The sequence below is a fragment of the Lepidochelys olivacea genome, assembly GCF_965140295.1.
Source record: "Lepidochelys olivacea isolate rLepOli2 genome assembly, chromosome: 25".
NCBI classification, from domain to species: domain Eukaryota; kingdom Metazoa; phylum Chordata; order Testudines; family Cheloniidae; genus Lepidochelys; species Lepidochelys olivacea.
The window spans coordinates 16,141,195-16,161,735 of NC_140435.1; the positions used below are offsets into that span (position 1 = coordinate 16,141,195).

Sequence of the window (20,541 nt, forward strand, 5' to 3'; positions counted from 1 at the left end):
ACGGCAGCTAGAATTTGTTTAGTATTTTTATTTCCGTTTCCAGGAGGGTCTAGAGAGCTCACCGGTGCCCCATCGTGTGGGGTGCTGCACAGACACGGAGTGAGTGAGAATCTCTGCCCCAAAGAGGTTGCTATCTACCTAGACAGGACAGGGTCATGATCCCCGCTTCACAGAGGGGGAACTGAGGCACAAAGAGAGGCAGTGACTTGCCCAGGAAATCTGGAGCAGACCTGGGCTCCAGTCTCTTGGGTTCTGTCTAGTCTCCGAACCACAAGGGAGCCTGCATCCCAGGGGGAACTCTGTTTGTCAGCCTCCCTGTGTGGAGCCTGAGATCACGTCCTAATCCGCCTAACCCAGCCTGAGCTGAGCCCCGACACAGCTCGTCACACCGGGGGACCCTCTCCCCGCGGCCCAGCCTGTGAAGATTGGCCATCCGTAGGCGGCGCCGTGTACCTCCTACCCGCAGAGGGCGCTGTGCAGAGCAGACCGGCGCGCCGCCTGCCAGCCCCCGCCACTCTGTGGCGGGAGAGCAATGCCCTCTGGGGGCTGTAGTCCAAGCCTCCCCCCCGGCTGCGCTGCAGAACGCAGCCAGGGGGTGAGGGCGAAGAAAACTACATTTCCCAGGGAGCCTGGAGACGGGCCCCGCGTGCGTGCCTGGGCTCGGTGCAAGAAGCTGTGTGCGGGGAGCGGGCGGCGCCTGCCCTGCGATGGCGCCTTAGGGGCTGCGGGCTCCGCGTGCAATGGCCGAGTGTGCGGGGGAGATCGTGTACCAGAAGGAGGGGCACCAGGTAAGCCGTGGGGGGCAGGTTGCAACCCGAATGCATCAGGCTCTGGACCCCACTGGGCCTCTAAAATCCCGGGGGGGGGCTTCCTCCCCAGGCCTTTTTTTGGGGGGGACTCACAGATAGGACTCAGTGTGGCTCCCCCCCCCCACTTGCAAACCAAGGTGAAGAAGCTGCACTTAAAGCCAAAGCTGGAGTCGTTCATTTCCCTGCTTTACACTAAGTTCAAAGGGGGGACACGAGAGCGCGGGGGCTGCCCCCTGGGGGTGTTAGCCGGGGGGGGGGCTAGAATACCCTGCAATCCAGCCCCAGCTGCGGGGTGGTAGCAGCCCCTGGGAAACCAGCGGCTGCGGAAGCCTGGTGGCTTTTATGAGTGTCATGGTAGGGTTTAGTTCCCACCCCCAGGATTGGGTACCACGTAGGCACGCCCGGATACTTTTTGGGGGTTTTCATACTACAGCAGAGACGCTGATGGGTTTGTTACACAGGTTTCAACAGCGCCAAACCTTCTTACTTGCGGGGTTTTCCCTGTCTTGGGTTTTAGAGGGGTGAATGAGCCCCGGCCCCGTATTATGGGGTAGGGGTGGGGGGCGACTGCTGCTCTGCTTGCTTTGTGAGTTGTTTACAGGAGGCCCTGATCCTGCACAGAACTAAGCAGGTGCTTAACTTTAAGCCTGTGAGTAGCCCCTGCTGAGTTCGGGCAGCACTCGTATTTACCTTGATTGGGAAACAGCATGGCCTAGTGGGAAGAGCAGCGGACTGGGTTTTTGTTCCTAGCTCTACCGGTTTCACGCTGTGTGACTTTGGACTTTTCCCATCTGTAAAAGGGGAAACACAGCCCTGCCTTGTACCGCATGGGAAAGCGTGAGGGGTCATTAATCCACTTCCGGCTGTGGATCAGAGTTTCTCCAGGGGGGGATGGTTTAATATGTCCAGGCTAATCAGGACTGTAGCTTTTCAGGGTAAGAACTCGGGGAGGTGCCGGCTGGTCTGGGTGAACTTCCACTGGCATGCCTTTACTTTCTTATCTCAGCATCGCCAACCCCAAGCATGCACAATCATGGGTCAGAAAGCGTGTGATTGCCTTAAAAAGAATAAGATTTGGGGTCCTCTTTTTTTGGGGGTTTCTGAGGCTTGAGATTTCTAGGGTCATGTTTTCAAGCTTTCTTCTGTAACTCAGTGGGCTAGAAACTGTTTGGATTTTTAAATAGAAGCCAAGATGCTCCTGTGATCCCAGGATCTCAAGAGCTTGGGAGCTTTCAAACCAATCATGCGAATTGGCCGGACGGTTACGCCCGAGCAGCATGCCAGGGAACAAAGAGAACGTCCCTACTTGCTAGTGCTAAGGGCCCTATTCTGCGTGGGTCGGCGTGACCAGCTCCCGGTACAGGATCGGGGCTCGCAGTTGCCCCTCTGCCTGCCAGCGTGTGTCATGCTCTCGGGGTAGCTGATTCTGGTGGCTGGGCTCAGCTGAAGGATGCAGCCCCATGTCGTGTGTGTAGACGACCCTCCGTGACGGGGTGCGTGCTGTTTGCAGAATGCCGACTGCACAGCGTCCGATGACTGCGCTCTGATCCGCTCCTACGACCGAGCCGTCCGCTCCTGTAAGGTGAGGCACGCGGGGGGGCTGTGCTGAACTTCTGGGGATGCTTCCCCCTGTGTCTCTGCCTGTTGGATGTGCCCCATGAACTACCTGCTCCAGGTCTTGCTGACCCCAGCCCCCTGGGGATTGGGGCAGAGGCTGCAGTCTGTGCTGCCTATGGGGCAGTGACCTGGCTGCTTGCACAGGTCTGAGAGCTGCCTTCGCCCTCCTGCTCTGGGATGTCCCCTCCCTCTCCATGTCTGATGCTCCCCCAGCCCTGTAGGGAAAGGTTGGTCCTTCCAGCCTGTCTCAGCGGGGCGGGGGGACAGCAGCTGCTCCTCCCAAATTCCCCTCCTTCTCTCAGCTGCCTCAGTATCTCCAACATTGCAGGACACCCTGGGAGCTGGCGACAAGGACCAGGCATCCAAGAGCTCTGAGTCTTCAGCCTCCAGCGGGGCCGAGAGTGAAGGAGATGTGGAGGAGGAGGAGGAAGAGGAGGAAGGCTCCCAGGTGAGTACAGAGCAAGAAGAGATCTGCAGGATCCAACGCTGGAGTCAGGGCGGCGCGTGGAATAGTGCAAATGCCGCACTAGCACGTGCGTTGCACAATGATGGTTCATGCTGGGTAGCGTGGGCTACGGCCCGTCCAGTGACGCCGCTGCAGCCCTGAGGCCCTGTTCCTCTGTCTCCGCAGTGGAAGGTGGGTGACACGTGCTGCGCCGTCTGGTCCGGAGACGGGCTTCTCTACCCGGCTCACATCATCTCCCTGAGCGAGGAGGGGGACGCCTGCGTGGTGGAGTACGAGCTCTACGGCAATCGGGAGGAGCAGAGGCTGCGGGACCTCTTCCCCCCCGACGAGAGCCCAGACGACTCGCTGGAGCCCCGGAGAATGGTGAGATGCTGTGGGGTGGGGCTGCGCGGGGGGGGTGCTGGCAGGGTTAGCCAGAGGGGCCTGGCTCACTCCCCTTAACCTGGGCACTGGGCCCGCCCTACGGGGGAACTGTCTGCTCTCAGATTCACCCATCTCAATGGGAGGTGGTGTGGTGGTTAGTGCACAGGACTGGGAGCCAGGATTGTTCTCGGGTGGGGGGAGTGTGGTTGAATGGTTAGAGCAGGGGAGAGCGTCAGGATGCCTGGGTTCTGTTCCCAGTGTGGGAAGGGGAACGGGGCCTCATGACCAGAGCCCGGGTCTGGGATTCAGGACACCTGGGTCCGATATCCGACACACAGCAGAGCTCTGCCTCCCTCTGATGCTGCAGGGGGAGGTGGAAGGTGCTGTCCCGAGCTGGGGTTTGGTCGGGATCCCGAGGCAGACACAGACTCTGGGGCCTCGTGGGGTCCCTAGCAGCCAGGCTCTCTGTGTGATGGGCTCTTGTGTGAGCCACGGTTGGTGCCGCTCCCCAGTGGAAGGCGGGCGATGCCTGCAGCGCCATCTGGTCGGAGGACGGGCTGCTCTACCCGGCCACTGTGCGGTCGGTGGACGCCACGGCGGGGACGTGCCTGGTGGAGTTTGTCGGCTACGGGAACAAGGAACAGCAAGTGCTGGAGGAGCTGCTGTCCCCGTGCGGGGCCGTGGATGGGGACCTGGGCAGCTGGAGGGTGAGTGGCCCCCCATGGGACGGGGAGTGAGGGCCATTAAAGGAGCCCCCACCCCAAGACTGAGTGGCTGGGGGGGCAACGGGGGCTCTGTTAGTGAGGGACTGATTTGGGGGAGGGGAGATCTTGGCTGTAATCATTGCAGAAGCCCCGAATCCCTCATTAACTTCCCTTCCCCTTAACTCTGCCCATTGATCCGCCCTCCCCCACCCCGTTTTTCTCTTCACTTCCCTTTGTCCCCCCTGATTACCCCCAAAGCTCAATGCTAGGGGGCGGTGTGCTGCGGGTGTGGGGGGGCTCAGTAGGGGGCGCTCTCCCCGGCAGTTAGTGTCCCCTCTTCTCTCCCTTGTCTGATCCCCTGCCAGCTCTGTGCCTCCCCCCTTCTCTGTGGGGTCCCCTGGGGCAGGCGAGGGGGGTTGCAGGTCCCTGCTGCGTGCTGGTGGAAGTGCAAGGCCTGGTGCGGGGCACGCCAGAGGCACGCTCTGCTCTGATCCTTGTGTCTCCTTGGCAAGGCTGAAGCGGACGCCCCTGGAGTGCCCAGGGGATGCAGCCCCAGCTTCCCCCGCGAGCCGCCCCACAGCTGGAGGAGGCCGAGCACGAAAGGGGAGTGGGCGCATTACTTCCCCCCGCCGCCCAAGGTGAGTGCCTGGGCTTGCCCCAGCGGGACAGTGACCTGGGGGAGCTTCAACCGCAGCCCCCACTCCACGTGTCGTCCCGTCGTGTCCCCCCCGCGTCGCAGGGAGAAGAACGCAAGCTGCGCTTCACAGCCCTGAAGCTAAGCAGGGTTTGGTCTGCTCAGGCCTTGAATGGGAGACTGTGGGGGAGTCTGTGGGGAAAGCCCTGGCTGCTGCATGGGAACGAGGTGTCTCAGAGGGGGGAGCTCTCCCCCGGGGGTCAGCGCTGACCCCACTACCCCAGGGTGGTGCTAGGGGGCACTGGCCTGCAGGAAGGGGGCATGGTCCCTTTGGAGTGGGTGCTGACTCCAGTGCCCAACATGGCACTAGGGGGCGCTCTCCCCTGGCAGTCAGGGTGGAGCTGGGGGGTGCTGTGCTGGTGGTAGGTGGGCGGGGGGGGGTCACTGTCCCTGGGAGTCATTCCTGTACCCGTGCAGTAGGGGGCGCTGTGTCACTGTTGCCCTCACAGAGGAGCAGCGCGATGGAGGGCCTGGGCCCATGGCCCTTCAAGCGGGGACTAGTGGGATTAGCCCTTTCGAGTGCCCTGGTTCCCCTTTAAATGTCATGGCCCTGTAACAGGGCCCCCTCCCCACTTAGCCCAGACCCAGGGGAGTGGGGGGAGGGGAGGGGAAGGACAGGGGCAGCCCATTAAGGTCTGGGGGCTAGTGACCCATGCCCTGCTGGGGTTTTGGAACAGCTGGCGGGAGATGCTGGGATCACACCATGGGGCTGTCTCCATCCCTGGCTCACTGGGGTCAGATCCCCATCCTCTCTCTGGGCTCATGCCCGCTGGGCGCTCTCTCTGCCTCCCTTTCAGAGCGGCTCCTGGTGGCCTGGTCCCTTGCTGCCCTTCGGCCCCCGGCCCCGCAGATCCGCCTGCCCCCCGGTGAGTGTACACGCTCCTCGTCAGAGACCTGTTTCTACGGCAAACCCAGAGCCTCTGCGACTCCCGCCCTGCGGGAAAGGGCCCTGGCTGTTGATCTCCTGCCCCAGCCCTCCCCCCGGGGCCGGAGGAGGGGGCAAACCAGTGCAGAACCCAAAGCCTGGTGGCTGTTAAAGGGCAGTATTGATAGCCCACTGCCATCTCTGGTAGCTCATGCTCTGGCCAGACTTCCAGGGCGAGCTGCCATCCTGCAGCGTCCGATCTTGGGGTTGCCAGCCCCATGAGCTATGGAGCCAGAGCCCACCCCCCTGAGCCTGGCATAGGAGCCCAGCGCTGGGGCACCCCCAGCTTTGCCCAGGCTCTCCCTGCCCTCTCTGGGAGGCAAGGGGGGCAGGGAGCCCCCACAGGCTGGAGCATAAAGAAGCCACTAGGTGGCGCCAGCGGGCTGTTGATTTGTGTATCACTGTAGGAAGGACTGGGGGGTGTGTGTGTCATGTAAAGCTCCTGGGTCCCTGTGCATCCCGGGTGAGTTGTTCCCCCCCCCCCCCCCGGGGAGGGGGGATCTCTGTAAGCATCTTTATTGCTAGGGAAGGTCCCTGACCAGGAACTCTGCTGCTGCTTTTCCAGGTCGTCCCTCCCCCTCCACCGCTGCTTCTGGACCCGCTGTGCGCGGAGGACGATGAGGGGGGCGCCCTGGCCTGCATGCTCCTGGCCTGGTACATGAGTGGGTACCACACTGGCTTCTACATGGTAAGGCCTGGCCGGGTGGGGATCTGCCCCCTAGACAGTGGGGCTGTCTTGCCCGTCTCCCCGGTGCTGCCGGGTGGGGGCCAGGCTGCACCGGCCACTTGCGGTACCACCCCCCCCTCGCTGCAGAGGGTGGCTGGCGGTGCTGGGCGTGAGCCGTGCTGCTTGCAGCTCTGCGTTTAGCCTCCTGGGACGGAGCTAAATGGGGGAGCGGCTTGCTGGGACACGGGCTGGATGCCCTTAGGGGCTCCCCTCACTGTAGGGGGTTTTTTGGGGTGGGGGTGGGTGTGGGGCTGGTGGGCAGAGGAACGGGGGTGCGTCCAGGTGCTGAGCTGGCACGTGCCTAGGGCTGGATTCGAACTGGCAGCCTTTGAGTGCTACACATTAACCCTTTTATGCCTTGCAGGGACTCAGACAAGGCCGGGCGGAGGCGGCAGTCCCCCCTGCAAAGCAGGGACCACGGTGGAAGAAGTCGTCCCCGCGCAGTTAGGGGCAGGTTGGGTTTGCACTGTGCGGACATTGGGGGGGGAGCTGAGATGCTGGGGGTGTTTACCGGGCACTGGCTCCTGGCTGTGGGGCAGGAAGTGAGCAGGTCCATGTGGCACAGGGCTCTTCCTTGCCCCCAGATCTGCCAGTGCCCCTCAGTCTTTATCCCTCCCCCCCAGCCGGCTATTCCACCAGGTGCCTGCGGACGTGGCCAGTTGTGCCAAGCTGCGCCGTGATGTGGATAAACCTCCCCTGGGAGCGGATGAGTCCTTGTGGCCCGCTCTGCCCCACGCACGGCAGCCCCTGCACCCCAGGGATCTCTAGGGCAATCCATCCCTCTGCTGCCTTCACAGGCTCCTCCCGTCAGCGGGGAAGCTTTGGGGGAGCCCCCCAGCAGGAGGTAGGAGCGTCACCTCGTCTCCTCCCCCTCATCCCTCCCCGTTCCTCCTTGCAGCTGGGTCTGGCTCCTTGCTCCGCCCCGGCAGGCTGGAGACAGCGGCACCGTCGGCCAGAGGTTTCCATGCTGGTGCCGGTGCTCATGCTTAGAGGACTGGGACTCTGCAGTGCTGGGTACCAGCTCACCGTGCACCCCGGGGAGGGAGAGGACGGAGGCAGCCTTGGTCCCGCGCTGGCTCCGAGCCTGGCTGGCGTCCTGGGTGTGGAGGCATCGCTCCCCAGCGGCAGGCGTGTGTAGACGGGAGGGCTGGTGCCCGTCGGTGGTTTCCAATAAAAGGTGTTTGTCAGACCCTGGGCTCCAGGGAGGTTATTGCTCTGGACGGGTGGAGGGAGAGGGGTTTTCCCATCAGCTGGACCCGGAGGGGGGGATGTCAGTGGGCTCCCGCGTTTGAAACACGCTCACTGTGACCGAGATGGGCTAAGGTGCTGGGCTGTGCCCTACGCCCATAGGAGTTCGCCCCCCTCCAAGGCTGGGTGGCTTTTCGGGGGAGAGGCCATGGGGGGGTCACTGGGTACAAGTTCTTGAGCCTGTGACACACAAAAGGAGCAGGCTAGACGATCAGATGGTCCCTATGAGTCCTGGGTTCGAGTCCTGGCTCTGCCACAAACTCCCTGGGTGGCCATGGGCAAGTCACTACATCTCTCCGGGCCTCTGTAAAATGGGCAGAATGCTCCTGCCTTTGTGTCCCTCCCGCCCCGCGCGTCTGTCTCGTCTTTGCACCTGGGGCTCGGGCCTGTGTCTGGGCAGCTCCCAACGCCACAGTGCCTCAAGGAGGTGCCGTGGTGCGACTCCGCATCAGCACAGGGTCAGATCCGGGCCCCTCGCCCTGCTAGGGCCTGTGAGCCTAGGCCTGGGCCGCACTCTCTCTGTGCCTGGCTTGGAGGTGAAACCAAAGTCCCTGTCCTGCCTGTACAGTCATGAGCCCTTAGAAAATGCAAGGATTTGCCCTGGTGCCTTAAATCTCCCTGTTTCCAGATTTGCCTGTTACTTTGGGGTATGCTCATTTATGAGGGTTACTCTTCTGGAGGGTGGCGGGGTTCTGTAATTCTATCAGTGTCCTACTTGTGTTTTTGTATGGAGCTCTGCTTCTTCTTGCTGCAAGTTCCCTCCCAATGGAGGTATCCTGCAGGACCTAGGGCCCCCAGGGCTGGGTCCTGCAGCCCCAAATCAGACGAACACACACACACATTTACAGCGCGTGTCTGACTGACCCCTTATATGTCCCTGAACTCAGCAGGCTCCTCCGAGCAGCTCTTCCAAGCTGCTGCCCTCCTATGCCCCAGGTTCAGCACGTCCCTATCCCCACTTCCACGTTACAGTTGTTTTGGTCATAACCCACTGATGAGCAAACCCCACAGGAGTTTTGGGCGCTGCAGGGATCTTAGTTTAGGTACGAGGAGAGTTGCTGAAGAGCAAATGGGGAAGCCAAAAACACAAGAGGGAGGGAGGGAGGGAGGGAAGCAACCAGTTTAACCATAAAAGTTATTTATTGCCAGGTGATAACCCTACAAGGGGAGCCAAACAAACAAAACAGTTACAATAGTAAATCTAGCTGAAATTTGATTACAAAATCAGGTTTAGAAAGCTATAACTGATCACACAAGTCAAGGTCAGAAGGCTGCACCAAGAGAGAGCTGGGTTCTCATCGCTCCGTGAAGCTGGAATCGGTCGAGGGTCCAAGTTGGTGGCGGTAGCTGAGGGTCCGGAGGGGTGGAGCCAGGCAGAGCCCCTGGCACGATCACTCAGGAGAAGATGAAGTCCCAATGGAACTGATGCAGATTTTGGATCCAGGCATCAGAGAACTTGAGCGTAGGTCAGGGTTTTTGTCGGGAAAGAACAATGGTTCAAGGGAGAACACTTGATTTGTTTGTGGGTAAACTGATGGCTCAAGGGAGAATACCAAAGTTTTGTTCAGGCTAGACAATAGGAACTGCTCATTCCTGGCTATGGGCGGTGTTCCTTCCAGGGAGCTCACAATGCAATTTGGCAGCTTAAGTATTCTGGATGCCAGTAAAGGACTTATTGCTCGAATTGGTCTGATAACTACAGAGCTGGGTGTGTGCAGAGGTGGGTTCGTTAACATCTGGAGCAGAGATTCCCCCATCATGCACTGCTTCCCTGCCTTTCTGGTCCCTGAGTTCCATGCGGTTCTTGCCTTGAAATCTCTGTTCTCCAGTCTGTGCGCTAATGGAGATGCCTCCCTGTCCCATCTTCGATGCAGATGAGGCTAGGGGAGTTCCCTTAATTCTGTCACCCTTGTCCCAGGGGTTTAGGTGTCTCCCACGGCCTTGTCATTGCTTTTTGTAAGTCTTTCTTCTGATGGGTTTTGGTTCAAGAGGCTGGGGAGGGAGGTGTCCTTCATGAGTCAGACAGGCTGGATACTGCGCCCTGGTTCCCCAAGTCACAGAGCTGACAGGTAACGTCCTCCGCACTCCCAGCCTCGCATCCTCACCAGCAAGCAGCAGCCTTGGGTCGCCCCCCTTCAATGCTGCTCTAGCTTGCGGGCCCAGCAGGGAATCTGCCCTCAGCCCCTGCTTGCTCCCTCTGCTCCTGATCCTCACTTCAGCCACAACACGGGGGCTGGAGCCGTGAGAGGCTGATGGAGCCGCCCCCCTTTGGGGGTGGCCAGTTGATTCCTCCAGCGCTCAGCGGCTACCTGCTGTTATTCCTGCTGCCAGGATTTATGGCTCGGGGCCCGGCTGCAGGTGCCATTAAGGACTCAGCAAAACAAATCGTGTTTACAGCCGGCCGGGGGGCTGGGCATGCCTGCCCATGACTCACGGGGCCTGGCCCTGCAGGAGCCTGTTCTCCCTGCTCCCCAGCCGCTAGTGCCCCACCCCTGCCCCCAAAGAGTGAAACAAAATATCATCAAATCTATTGCAAAGGAACTGAAACCCGCAGCTGCTTGAGTCTCAGCAGCTCCCCCTTGGAAGGCGCCCACCCAGGCCCACTTGCAAAGTAACTGTCCTAGCTACACAAAGGGCTGCCTTGCTCTCCAGCTGGCCTTCCCCGAACACTGGCCCGGGTGAAACCAGCTGGGTGTGGGGAACTCCTTGCCACTAGATTGGGCTGATCTGCCCAGCCAGAGCAGAGGGCCGAGCGCGGCTCTCGGCACAGGTCTCCCTGGGGCAGGGGAGAAGAGGCAGCGCTGCCAGAATCTGACAAACACAGTTACTCAGCTGAGGTCTCCCTAGCCGCAGCGTGGCTGAAGCTTGCAGCCATCTGCTGTTTGCGGGGACCTGCTGGGCTCAGCTCTGTGCCTGGTTGGGGAGGGGACAGGAGGCTGAGACGTCGTGTGTTGGGGAGGGGGGAGTAATGTTGGCTCAGTGAATTGGCTGCCCCTGCCCTGGGAGGGTGACGGTGGCTGAGGGGCTGTGCGCAGACCTAGCTGCTCCCGTGGCTGCCGGCTGCGCAGAAAGCCTGCCTCACTGTTTGCTCAGTCCCAGGTGCGGGTCGGATGCTGCTCGCTTCTTGCGGGATGTCCTGGGGCGGGGGAGCCTGGCTGGTTAATTTCATTGCAGCACCAGGGCCCTTTGCGGGGTGACCGGCTCGGTGGCCGCGCACGGGCTGTTTACGTACCTCCTCAGCGCCCGCGAGTTGTGATAGGAACCCGGGACTCAGCCTGGAGCAGAGCCCAGCGCCAGCCGGCACCAGCCGCCTCGGAGGAATGTTCCTCCTCCCGCTGGGCTGCTGGGCCTTGTCTTCACCCGTGGGAACTACACAGGGCAAAATCCTAGTGAGGCCTGATACGTTTGTAGTTCCTCAGTTAGCAGGTCTGGCTGTAGCCCACGAAAGCTTATATTCAAATAAATTTGTTAGTCTCTAAGGTGCCACAAGTCCTCCTTGTTCTTTCTGCAGGTCTAGGCTGATGCTCGGCTCCCTGGCAGCCCCAGCTCAAGCCCCGTGTGCACAGAACCGATTCCCCGGCCTGCACCTTCTTGGGGCTTCCCTGGTCTCACCCTTGGCCCAGGTGGCTCAGGCTCCATCTACGCTACGGCGTGATCCCTCTGCTCGTGTGTGGGTGCACTCGTGGAGCAAACAGGAGTATAAGTCGCAGTGTAGCCATGGTAGTGCCCTGGGGGCACGGCTGAGCCATGCCAGGGACAGGTCCACCTGGCACCGGTAGATACACGCTCAGCATGGCTCACCGCAGCTACAAGGTTATTTATACTCACGCTAGCTTGTCAGCTTGTGTGATCAGCATGGAGAGAGCATGTGCCCCTGAGCAGGGGATTCACCCCTCACTCGTTGTGTAGAAGGAGCATTGTAGTACCTGGAAGGGATGGACTGTCTAGCTCCCAAAGCAAACCCCGACTTTGCCATTAGTCCACAGTCAACAAACCAAAGGTCTTTTGGCCCTCCTGGGCTCAGCTCATGGGTCTTGCTCCGTGTGGGGCTCTGACTCCCTGGGCTTTTCCCCGCTGGGACACCAAGTACAACATGGACCATGACGGTCTCTCTCCTCCTGGGGACACCGAGCGCTGGCCTGGCCCCTTCTTGGAGGGCCTTGCCCAGGAGTTAGTGCCACTCTGGCAGCTCAGCCCTCCAGCCAAATCCAGCCCCATGGCTCCCCTCTGCCGCCAGCCCGTACTACCGGGCTTCCTCCTGAGGCCTCTGCCCAGCAGAGGTGGCAGGCTGGGCTGACTAAACAGGACTGGCTGGCCCTGAGCCCTTAAAGGGACAGGCCTTGCACTCCCCCAGTGTCTGCACTTCAACCTACTAATTCATGTAAAAACTATAGCTTGCCATATCGGCCCTCGGATTTTACTTTGCAGGTGTTAATGTGAGTCCTGCAAGCCCTTCCCCCCCAGTGAAGACGCACCTATTGTGGTCCAAGCAGGAGTATGTCTAGCCCGCGGGGACAGGATGTCCTAGCCCTTTCACAGTTTCCCCCTAGATCCTGGTCTGATGGGACAGCCTACAATGGCGTGTAGCCAATCAGCGACTGCTAGCAGCAAATATCTCCAATGGTCGGAGATGAGACACTAGCTGGGGAGGGCTCTGAGTTACTACAGAGAATTCTCTCCCAGGTGTCTGGCTGGTGGGACTTGCCCATATGCTCATGGTCTAACTAATCGCCATATGTGGGGTTGGGAAGGAATTTTCCCCAGGTCATATTGGCAGAGACCCTGGGGGTTTTTTCGCCTTCCTCCGCAGCATGGGACATGGGTCACTTGCAGGTTTAAACCAGTGTAAATGGTGGATTCTCTGTAACTTGACGTCTTTAAACTGTGATTTGAGGACGTCAGTGACTCAACCAGAGGTCAGGGGTCTATTACAGCAGTGGGTGGGTGAGGTTCTGTGGCTTGCGATGTGCAGGAGGTCAGACTAGATGATCACAATGGTCCCTTCTGACCTTAACGTCTGTGAGCCCCTGAAGGGTGACGTCACACAGCCAGAGCCCCATCACTCTGCACTGAGGGATGAGCCAGGATGTAGCCTTCAAAGAGAAATCCCTTCACCGGCCTGTCTGACACTTTCCAGCCCCCACCATGCACTGAGGAAATCCCGTGCTCTGGCCTCATATGGCCGCCCAGAGGCTGGCTGGTCCCCACAGGCCCATTAATGTGTGTGGGCTGGACAGTTCCAGTGATTTACTGGCAGGGACACAGCGTCCTGGCGGATCAGCCCTGATGCTTCTTGACAAGGCGGAATTGCTTTGTGATGAGGCTCTCAGGGTCCCAACCCTGCCCCGTTTCATCCATTGATTTTCCACCCTTTGGAGTTAAGCTGCTAAGTGCAGCTCTTGGGCCTTGTCTCCACCTACTTAAGACTCTCTGAGCCAGGCAGCCTGAGTTATTGCCTGTCTCTCAAGCAGCCTTTGCCCCTTCCGCTCGGTTCTCTGTCGAGCTGGGTTCCTTGCAGAGCTTAGGGCCTAAATGAAACAGGGGTTTTGCCTCCCCCACAACTGGCTCCAGCGCTCGGGGTTCCCGGCCGCAGGGCTCCAGCTCTTCGCAAAGGCAGCTCAAGCATCATTAACTATTGTACAGACTGGGGAAACTGAGGCAGGAAAAGTGGGACTGGCTCAGTTACCTGGTGGTAACGGGATTAGAACCCAGCTGGTTCAGAGCCCCTTGGCTTGTGCTGCTCCCGCTGAGCCAGGCCTAATTACCCTGCTGCCAGGGCTAGCTTTAGCCCCCGGAAGGGCCCCTGCCTGGCGGTGTGCTGGCAGCCCAGGGCCGGGCCCGGGGCCCAGGGGCACTGCGGTGTTGCTGCCTTTCAGCCCTTGGCAGGGTGCTCCTGGCACTCAGGGTCACTGCGCCCTGCGGGGAGCTGGCTGGTGGCAGGCGAAGGGGGGGGGGGCGCCCTGGGACCAGGAGGCTAAAATCCATCACAGGAGGCCTGGTGCTACCAGCCAGCTCCAGCTCCCCGGCCAGCCCCCCAAGGCCGCCCCCGCCCGTCTCCACCAATCCGGCGCCTGCGGAGGTGTCGCTCCGCATTCAAAGAGCTGGCGACACGCTGCATAAAGCCGGCCGCCCCCCGCGCGGAGCCGACGGAGCAGCCGGCGAGCTGCCGCAGCGGGGCGAGCCAAGGGGGTCACGCCTGAACTTCAGGACCATGGCCAGCTCCCGGCTCTGTCTGCTCTGCTCCCTGCTCTCCCTGCTGGCCGCCGGCCAGGAGACCCTGGGGCCCAGGGCTGCGGGCAGCCCGGCGAGCAAGAGCCAAGAAGAAAGGGAGCTGGTAAGGGGGGAAGGACGCTGTGACTGGGGGCAGCGTGCAAGGGGCTGCCCGTCTCCTCAAGGGCTAGGTGGGAGGGTGGGCGCGTGGCTCAGACACTCAGCTGGGCCTCTGGGCTCATTGCCCGGCTCTGCCACGGACACCGTGTGTCCTTGGGCAAGTCACTTAGGCTGAGATTTTTTTCCTGCGGCCCTGCCCAGCTCCCACTGAAAACCCCTGGCAGCGGGTCCCGCCGCCGCCACCCCTGGAGGTGTTATTTCCAGCTCACGCGGCCCTAGGCCGCTAGCTCTGAGCGAGCCAGCTGCCCCGAGCACCGCCCTGCCTGGGACCCGAGGTAGATATCTGTGGCAACCCCCCTGGTTTTAGCATACTAGTTCCGTCGGTGCTCGCCTGCGCACCTCTACCCCCGCTGGCAATCACAGCTCCCGCTTCAAGGGTAGCTGTACTCTGGTCTCTTTCACGCCCCAGGTCAATCGCATGGGCGCAAGTCCTTTGCTGAGCCAGGGTGACGCTTGGGTATTGCAAGGATAAAGTCACCGGTGCTCGGGAGGCGCTGGCATGCCCTGAAATCAGCTCAGCTAGCTAGAAAGGGGCTTCCTGCGTCCAGAACAAACAGGCCAGCAAGAGTCTAGGAAGCGGGTCTAGCCAAGTAACAGTGACAACTAGACTCCGCTCTCGCCCAGCCAGAGATCAGTCATGGCTGTTGGTTTGCTAAAGGTTTGTCCAATGAGAACCAGGCACTTTCTTTAAAAAGCTGATTGGTTTTTATGGCACGGATTCAGAGATGTTGTTTGGTTAAAAGCGACATGAAACAAACCCTAAATATGCCGCTATGATTAGATTAAAACACACCCAGCCTCTGCGTACAGATTGCTGCATAAAGAAACGGAATGGATCCCACAATGGATCCTTTCATTTCTTGACCTGGATGCAAATGTATCGGAGTGGGTGATTTTTTTCTGGGTCTGGTATTTTAATGAATGTTTTAAACTTTTTAACTAGCAGTCCAGTGCTGGAGGTGGGCTATTGGAACAAGAAATATGGACCAGGGCTCTGAATTTCTGAGCTTTCACGCTGTTTGTCGGGTCTCCCTTTTTAAAGTTTGTCAGCAAACGGCTGTTCTAGTGCATATGAATCTAATGCTCCTTTTTGGGCCGCCTTTTATCCAGGGTTGCAGAAGCAAGAGGCGGTCGAGCTTCAAGGAGTTACCGTAACAATAGTGGACAGGGCTGGAAAGCTACAAAGATCCCTTCTCACCACCTGAGAGAGCTCTACAGAGGTCCCTGCTTGTCCTGGGTAGTAGAATGGGAAATACGACTTCAAGAGGCACTTGGATACTGCAGTAATAGGGACCGTCAAAGTACTGAGTGCGAGGGAGGGTACTTACTGTGTTGTCACAGCATCTAGAATCCTGAACGAAGGTCAGGGCCCCATTGTGCCACACGCCGCACAGATGTGCCCTGAGAACGGTCCTCGCTCGAAAGGGCTCCCAGTCTAAGCAGCCAAGACAGAGAACGGGGAGGTGAAAAGACAATTCATCCTCTCCCTTTCACAAAGTGAGGCCCAGCTTTGTAAAGGTGCAGACAGGTGACTAGTGGGGTTTTCAAGATCACCTGTAACTCCATCCTTAGCTGCCTAAGTGGCTCTTAAAATCTGGGCCTTGCCACGCGACTCGCCCAAGGTTGCACAGATACATGAGATGCCCAGCCGGTGTTTAAAGTGAAGGGGTCGCAGAGGGTGGAAGATGGAACTGGGCAAGAGAACAACCTCTCTCCATAAAAGACCCCAGAAGGCATTCCGATTACATGCCCTTCACTGTCCTCCTCTGTGGAGCGATGGCTAAAATCCTAAGCGACAGGAAAACGCCGGTGGACCTGCAGAATAAATGTGCCTCCCTGCTGGGACGGGGGGTTGAGGCTAAAGCACCAAGAGAACGCAGGCAGCACCAGTCCTGGTTTGTTGGTGCCACTGGCTGCTCCAGCCACCCAAACGATCCCCTCGAGACACTGATTCAGGGACTTTGCAAGTAAAGCGGTCGGGCTTGTGGCCACGGCGCAGGGCTGGCACTTTGGGGTCAGTCCCTCGGGGGACTCACTGAATCTCTCAGGGTGCAAATATTCTTTGGGGCAGGGACCATCCCTCACTCAGCGTCCATCCACACTGCCAAGGAAATGGGATTACAGCCAGGTCGGCACACCCGGACTAGCCTTGATCTAGCTAGGGTGGGTAACAACAGGAGGGTAGCCGGGGCAGCTAGACTACCCAGGCTCCCCTGTGGGCTTGTACTCCAGTTGCCAGCCCGTGCTGCCATGTCCACACTACCATTGTTACCAGCACGAGCTAGATTTAGGCTGGCACTGGTATGCCAAGCCATGCTGTTCATGCAGATGTCCCGTGTGTATCTATGCAGCCCCATGCGGGGTGAAGCTTTCCAGCCCACCTCAGTGACTGGAGGCTCCTAAGCCCCCTTGACTTTCACAGTGGCTACACAGACAATTCTTAGCACCCTAGCTCCGTCGCTCAGTCGTGAGAAATTCACACCTGAGTGATGGAGTTAAGACAACCTTCCCCCCCACCCCCAATCCCCCTGTATCGACGCTGCTAGGGTAATGGGCGAATTCTTCCATCAACCGGCCTACTGCGGCTCGGGGAGGTGGAATGGAAACCCCTTCAGCCACGGCAGGAAATATCTACACTATGGCACCAATAAGCGTAGCCGTGGCTGAAGACTCCGGTGCTTGTGACAAGCTGATCCTCTTGCCACGCTAATAGCTGGTGCGACCAATCTCAGCTCCCCACTGCACGGCGGGCTGCAGTGCTGGCTGTGGATGGAGAAGGACCCTGGCGCCCTGCTCACCCGACTGGTGCCCGCCCGACTCGCTCTTTCTCACCCACAGATTGAAGCTCTCCAAGAGGTGCTGGAGAAACTGAAGACGGAGAGGCTGCCCTCCATAGAGAAGAAGCTGAGCTCAGTGCCTTCGGTAAGGAGCCTTTATTTCGGGCCCTTGCAGCTTGCTCCGCCCATGTCTGGCTCAGGGCCGAGGCTTTAACGAAGGCCTGGGGTAAACGTGACCTGGCCGCTTTGCCCTGGGGAGGTGGTGAGTAAATCTCCCTGCAGCTGCGAGTGCCACCTCGGCACGGCCACCGCCAGATTGCTGCGCTCAGCTCCCACTTGGGAGCCTGAATGACGAGGCCAAATCTTCTGTAGGGCCCAGCCCCCAGCAGCTCCCATGGCGACCAATGGAGACTTCCCGTGTGCCTCTGCCAGTGAGAGCAAGGGGGGGGCTCCCCCGGCCCCCCGTGTTCCCCCACCAGTATGAGCAATGGGGGCTCCCCCAGCCCCATGTCCCCCGGTATTTGGCTCCTTGAAAGATACGGTTAACCCCCTCCCCCCCACACACACATTCTGCCCTTGCCTGCGGTTATGCAGGCAGGTCTCTCATGCTCTGGAACCAGGCCAGCCATCTCCCAGCTCTCTGCAAACACACTCCACAGTCCAGAGGGCCCCCCTCACTTCTTAAAGGGACAACGCCCAGTAACCCAAATGCAAACAATGCAACATCCAACGTGGCTCCCCGAGACAAGGTTTTGCCATATAAACTCCTTGTTCGGCAGCCTTAGATTTGTACTTTCTCAGGCCAGCAGGGTCCCTCGTGATCCTCTAGTCTCACGATTCCGTTTACTCCAAGGTCCTTACCCGACAGCCTCAGCTGCAGTGTTACTGGGAGGTTTCAGAGTAACAGCATCCGATGAAGTGAGCTGTAGCTCACCAAAGCTCATGCTCAAATAAATTGGTTAGTCTCTAAGGTGCCACAAGTCCTCCTTTTCTTTTTAGTGTTACAGGGAGTTGATTGTGAGCTCTCGGGGTGGGGGCCGTGTACCATGCACATCTGCAGCGCTGTGTAAGCCCTGACAGGACAGATCGGTGCCTGGGAATGGCTTGTCAGCCAGGCGGGCGGCAGCTTTGAGCCAGGGGCATCTGACCAGCTGTTCCAACCCAAGTGGCCCTTCTCTCTCCTAGTGCGATGCTGGCGAGCCGTGTGCCGTGAGGAAAGGAGCCCGGATCGGGAGACTCTGCAAGTGCCCCCGCGGGACAGCCTGCAACTTCTACATCCTCAAGTGCTTGTGAGGAGGACAGGAACACGAAGACAGGACGGGGTGGGGGGAAGGGGCCTTGGGGAGCAGCTTCTGGTCCTAATATCTCCACCTTGCCTGTTTCAGGAGGTGGGTTTGGTTTTTCTCCTGTGCTAGGAAATGTAGCTTGTCACTTCCCTCACAGCCCTTAAGGCTCCCCCCTCATTCCAGTGCCTGCGATGGAAGGAGCTCTCTGTGCACAGTTTGTAATTGCTTTGATCCCTTGCTGCCCCGCAAGGTGCTAGGAGAAGCCAGCCTGGCTTGCTTTTCCGAGGTGTCAAGCCCCTGATCTCAGTGGGGCCAGCAGGGGCTCAGCAGCTCTGAGAATCAGCCTCCAGCCTCACTTACATTTCCCACATCCCTTCTTCCCGCTTTCCCTGCCTGGAGACGCGTGACCAAAGATTCTCTGCTCAGTGCAGAGGGGGAGGTTGCTGGCTGCAGCCTCTCGTGTCTCTGCTTGGTCCCTGGCTGTCGGTAGAGTAGCCTGGGGGTTGCTCTAACATGGCACCGAGGTACCAGCCACGAGCACGCTGCTCTCCTGCCCCATCTCACCCTGCCGTGGCTCCTGCACAAGAGGCCGTGAGGAAGCTAGCATAGGAGCCAGCTATGGAGACTTCAGTGCCTTCTGGGAATCCCTCATGCCAGGGGAGGGGAAGCAGGCGAAGGAGCTTTGCTCCCAGGGGCTGGCTGCTGAGGCATGGTCTCCGAGTTCTCTGTTATCTGAGCACCAGAGGCATCCCTGCAGCGTCAGTAGGGGTGGTTTTGGATTGTCTCTCCAGGGGAGGAAGGAGCAGCAGGAAGAGGGGACCTGAGCAAACCATGCTGCATGCAAACACTGGAGATCCACAGACCCCCAAGGAACGTCCCCCACACGCATGTCTAAAACCTCCCCCCAGCCAACCATGCTCCCTGCTCCCCAGCTGCTGCACGAAACCCGCTCACCCTGACACTAGGCAAAGAGCCAGGCTGTGCAGCATGGCAGCAAATGGGGTGGGGGAAGGGGGAGAGCTGGAGGCAATAGGTAACGAGAGGAAGGCTGGCCTGGGAGGTTAAGGCACAGGGCTGGGATCCAGGTTCAAGCCCCAGTTCTGCTATTGACTCCTGGTGTGACCGGGGCAAATCACTCAACCTCACGGACCCCCGGTAACATGGATAACAACGCTTCCTTGGCCCATCATGTCTGTTTAGACTGTGAGCTCTGTTTAGACTCTGTGTTTGCACAGCACCCAGAAAACAGGGCCCCCATCCCTGTTTAGAGAATCAGTCTTGGTTCCAGGTAATCTGCTAGCATTCCCCAAAGGCAGCAGTCAATGCATGTGCAGATTTTGTTTTGCTTCCAGATCTTAACTGCTTTAGCCCGTCTCTGCAATTCAAACGGACACTGGGAAATAAACAGAGCCCAAGACATGCCACATCAGCAGCATGCACCATGGAGATACAGGGGGCAGCTGCCCTGTCTGTGCTCTCTGCCTGTAGCGGCAGCAACGAAACCTGCCCCCCGGCCCCCTCCCCAGACACAATATGAAGTGTGCACATAGACCCGCCCATTGCAATGACCATCAGAGCTCCCAGTGCCGGAGCAGAAGGGAAACCGTCACACTGAAGGCCCTGATTCACCAGGTGTTTATTAGCCCCGGTGCCAGCTGGGTATGAGAAACGTTCCCAAAGCAGCCTGGTAAAACAGCTGCTGTGCACGTCGCCTGGTTGTGTGAATGGCCAAACAAGGGGCAGGTCGAGGGAGGGGCAGGCCACAAAGGGACTGGAGCGCAAAGGGGGAATGGGAAAGAAATAGTGAGTGGCCCTTAAAGGGGTCAGTTTATTTCAAAAGCTGCATCTGCCCTGAAATTCCAGCCCGCTCCCCATTCGTTTTCCAGAGCACATTGAGCCTGTGGGAAGCCCAAACAGTAATGGACAAGGATGGGGGTTCCTATTAAATGATTTGTATTCAAGCCCCTGCCTCAAGCCTCCTCTTTTCAGTGATGCGCCGTTTCCACTTCCCTGCCTGCCAACCTCCCAGGGCTTCAGGGGACCCTGTTCCTGCTCTGAAGGATTCCCCGTCCTCCCGGGCCTGCTCTACACAGAGTTTGTACCAGTGGAAGCGTATCGGTCAGGGTAAAACCAACAGTTCTAGCAGAGACAAGGTGGGGCCGACCCAGCATACAACGTAGACCTTGTTCCCATAAAGGTCTACAGGTACAAGCCCCACTTCCACCCTGGGGTGTCTACAAACGGCACCAAAGCAGGACAGCGTGTATTTAAACCAGCCCCAGGGGCACTGCTTCACGTTGTCAGCCCTGGAGGCACGGTGAGGAGCTTTTCAGAGGCATTGACTCACAGTGGGCCCATAATACCTACATGCCCCTTGAAAGCTTCTGTCTAGCTCTTCCTAGGTCAGCTGGTATTTACAGCAGTACCTCCTACAGGGACTGCTCAGGATCAGGGCCTTGTTGGCCAGGGCAAACCCTGCCACAGGTCCGGCCCGTGGAGAATTTCCAAGTGACCCCTGCAGGATGGGGAGGATCT

At 59.1% G+C, this 20,541-nt stretch overlaps 2 protein-coding genes across 3 annotated transcripts; both read left to right on the forward strand.

Annotated features, from left to right (window-relative positions):
• Positions 1-610: 610 nt before the first annotated feature.
• On the forward strand, positions 611-7,494 carry LOC311513021 (uncharacterized protein). Of its 2 annotated transcripts, none has more exons than XM_084614556.1 (10): positions 611-788; positions 2,320-2,391; positions 2,755-2,874; positions 3,058-3,255; positions 3,768-3,962; positions 4,472-4,597; positions 5,451-5,519; positions 6,144-6,266; positions 6,670-6,759; positions 7,204-7,494. In XM_084614556.1, the coding sequence occupies exons 1-9, from the start codon at positions 741-743 to the stop codon at positions 6,751-6,753; spliced, it is 1,035 nt and encodes a 344-aa protein (XP_084470682.1). In that variant the 5' UTR covers positions 611-740; the 3' UTR covers positions 6,754-6,759; positions 7,204-7,494. The 2 variants fall into 2 exon arrangements, with proteins under 2 accessions (XP_084470682.1, XP_084470683.1); XM_084614557.1 differs by having other exon boundaries at positions 6,670-6,755.
• Positions 7,495-13,629: 6,135 nt separating this feature from the next.
• LOC311513030 (cocaine- and amphetamine-regulated transcript protein-like) lies at positions 13,630-18,103 on the forward strand. The gene is made up of 3 exons (XM_084614574.1): positions 13,630-13,887; positions 16,782-16,865; positions 17,906-18,103. Exons 1-3 carry the CDS (start codon positions 13,765-13,767, stop codon positions 18,011-18,013), a joined length of 315 nt encoding a protein of 104 aa, XP_084470700.1. The 5' UTR covers positions 13,630-13,764; the 3' UTR covers positions 18,014-18,103.
• The last annotated feature ends 2,438 nt before the right edge of the window (positions 18,104-20,541 follow it).

What these genes read in the sequence shown, in the direction of transcription:
- LOC311513021 (XM_084614556.1), top strand. Translation starts at nt 741, where the DNA reads ATGGCCGAGTGTGCGGGGGAGATCGTGTACCAGAAGGAGGGGCACCAG. An exon ending in AAGAGGAGGAAGGCTCCCAG is followed by an intron (nt 2,875 to 3,057) that starts GTGAGTACAGAG and finishes CTGTCTCCGCAG; the next exon opens with TGGAAGGTGGGTGACACGTG. An exon ending in GCAGATCCGCCTGCCCCCCG is followed by an intron (nt 5,520 to 6,143) that starts GTGAGTGTACAC and finishes CTGCTTTTCCAG; the next exon opens with GTCGTCCCTCCCCCTCCACC.
- LOC311513030 (XM_084614574.1), top strand. Translation starts at nt 13,765, where the DNA reads ATGGCCAGCTCCCGGCTCTGTCTGCTCTGCTCCCTGCTCTCCCTGCTG. An exon ending in GCCAAGAAGAAAGGGAGCTG is followed by an intron (nt 13,888 to 16,781) that starts GTAAGGGGGGAA and finishes TCTCACCCACAG; the next exon opens with ATTGAAGCTCTCCAAGAGGT. An exon ending in AGCTGAGCTCAGTGCCTTCG is followed by an intron (nt 16,866 to 17,905) that starts GTAAGGAGCCTT and finishes TCTCTCTCCTAG; the next exon opens with TGCGATGCTGGCGAGCCGTG.